Genomic DNA, 1,305 nt, shown 5'->3' with positions numbered 1-1,305 from the left:
GCCCTATAGCAAAAACCTCTAAAAAAAAATTTTTTTTTTTTTTAAAAATAGATGTGCAGGGTGCTTGACTGAATTTGGGAAGAAAACAAGTTGCCAGACACCTTCCACCTGCCAGGCTCTGACTCAGTGTTTTCCGCTCCGTTCTTTTGTTTCATGTCGCTTAATCTTCACACAGTCCTGCAGGGGTAAGACGTGGTATCGCCATTTTACAGATGAGGAACTTTATCTGTGAGGCCATGCCTTGCCGAGGTCACTGAGCTAGCGGGGGCCAGGCTATGAGGGGGTCCGCAATCTCTGTTGCCAGAGCCCCTGCACATTCCACAAGCTGATGCAGGAAGAAAGGAAGATAGGCCCAGGCCTTTGTCAGGGGTGTGAGGCGGTATTGGGCATAGAGGAAAAGATGATTTAATTAATTATTTTTTTTGGCTGCAGGACACATGTGCTTGCCTTAGAGAGACAAAGAGAGAGGGAAAGTGAGAAATCAACCCCCCTAGAGGGATGACCACTCTGCAATCCCTTTCCCTCCATTCTTCTGTTTTCCTCTCAAGATTTTGGGTACATGTGCACATGCACCCAGTGTGTTTCTCAAGCTGCCAAGTTTGGGACTCGAACTACAGAGTCACCCATGTGGGATCTAGCACCTTCACTACCATGCTATCTGCTGGCCCATAACTTTTCATTTTGAAATCACTTCAGATGTGCCAAAATAGTACAAAGAGGCCCAGCAGAGATGGCAATCAGGTAGTGCCACTGCTTAGGGGGCTAGAAGCCTCATCAGAGGCCTGGGTTTGGTTCCCAGGCCAACCTGAACACTCCAGGTATGGTTGTATGGGCCTGTAATCTTAAGTAATTGGGAGGGTGGGATGGGAGGATCATGCACTGCTAAACTCTGTTAAAAATACTTATCTTGGGGGCCAGTAGGTGACTTGGTGGTTAAGGGAGCTAGACTCCTGCATGGCCGACCACGGTTTGAGTCCTGGACCTGGTGGCTTGCTTTCTGACTCTCTCTGTCTCACTCTGTCTTTCTCTGGTCAAATTAAAACAAACAAATAAATAAATAAAGTTAAATTAAAAATAATTAAAAATAAATATATATTTATCTTGGGACCAGCAGATGGCATAATAGTTACGTTTCTGGACACCCACATATTTTACACGGTTTGACTTCTGGACCTGGTGGCTTAAAATTCATGCTGGGCATGTGTGCATTTGTGCCCAAAATTCTGGGAGGAGACGAGATTGCGGTATGGCCACCCCTGGGGGGATGATTTCTCACTTTCTGTCTCTCTCTGTCTCTCAGGTGAG

At 46.1% G+C, this 1,305-nt stretch overlaps 1 protein-coding gene across 5 annotated transcripts in view; it reads left to right on the top strand.

The window, feature by feature from the left end:
• PNKD (PNKD metallo-beta-lactamase domain containing) overlaps positions 1-1,305 on the top strand; it is a 103,656-nt gene that overhangs the window by 90,817 nt on the left and 11,534 nt on the right. Inside the window, exon 1 of one of the 5 annotated variants that reach the window (XM_027775310.1) lies at positions 86-185. The exons of the other annotated variants lie outside the window; for them this stretch is intronic. Within the exon in view, the coding sequence (XP_027631111.1) occupies positions 154-185 (32 nt within the window). The 5' untranslated portion in view covers positions 86-153. Of the gene's footprint in view, positions 1-85; positions 186-1,305 lie in introns of those variants that run through there. 5 annotated transcript variants of the gene reach the window in all.

Source organism: Tupaia chinensis, unplaced genomic scaffold, assembly GCF_000334495.1.
Source record: "Tupaia chinensis unplaced genomic scaffold, TupChi_1.0 Scaffold000542_1, whole genome shotgun sequence".
NCBI classification, from domain to species: domain Eukaryota; kingdom Metazoa; phylum Chordata; class Mammalia; order Scandentia; family Tupaiidae; genus Tupaia; species Tupaia belangeri.
This window is presented reverse-complemented; position numbering and strand designations above follow the sequence as displayed.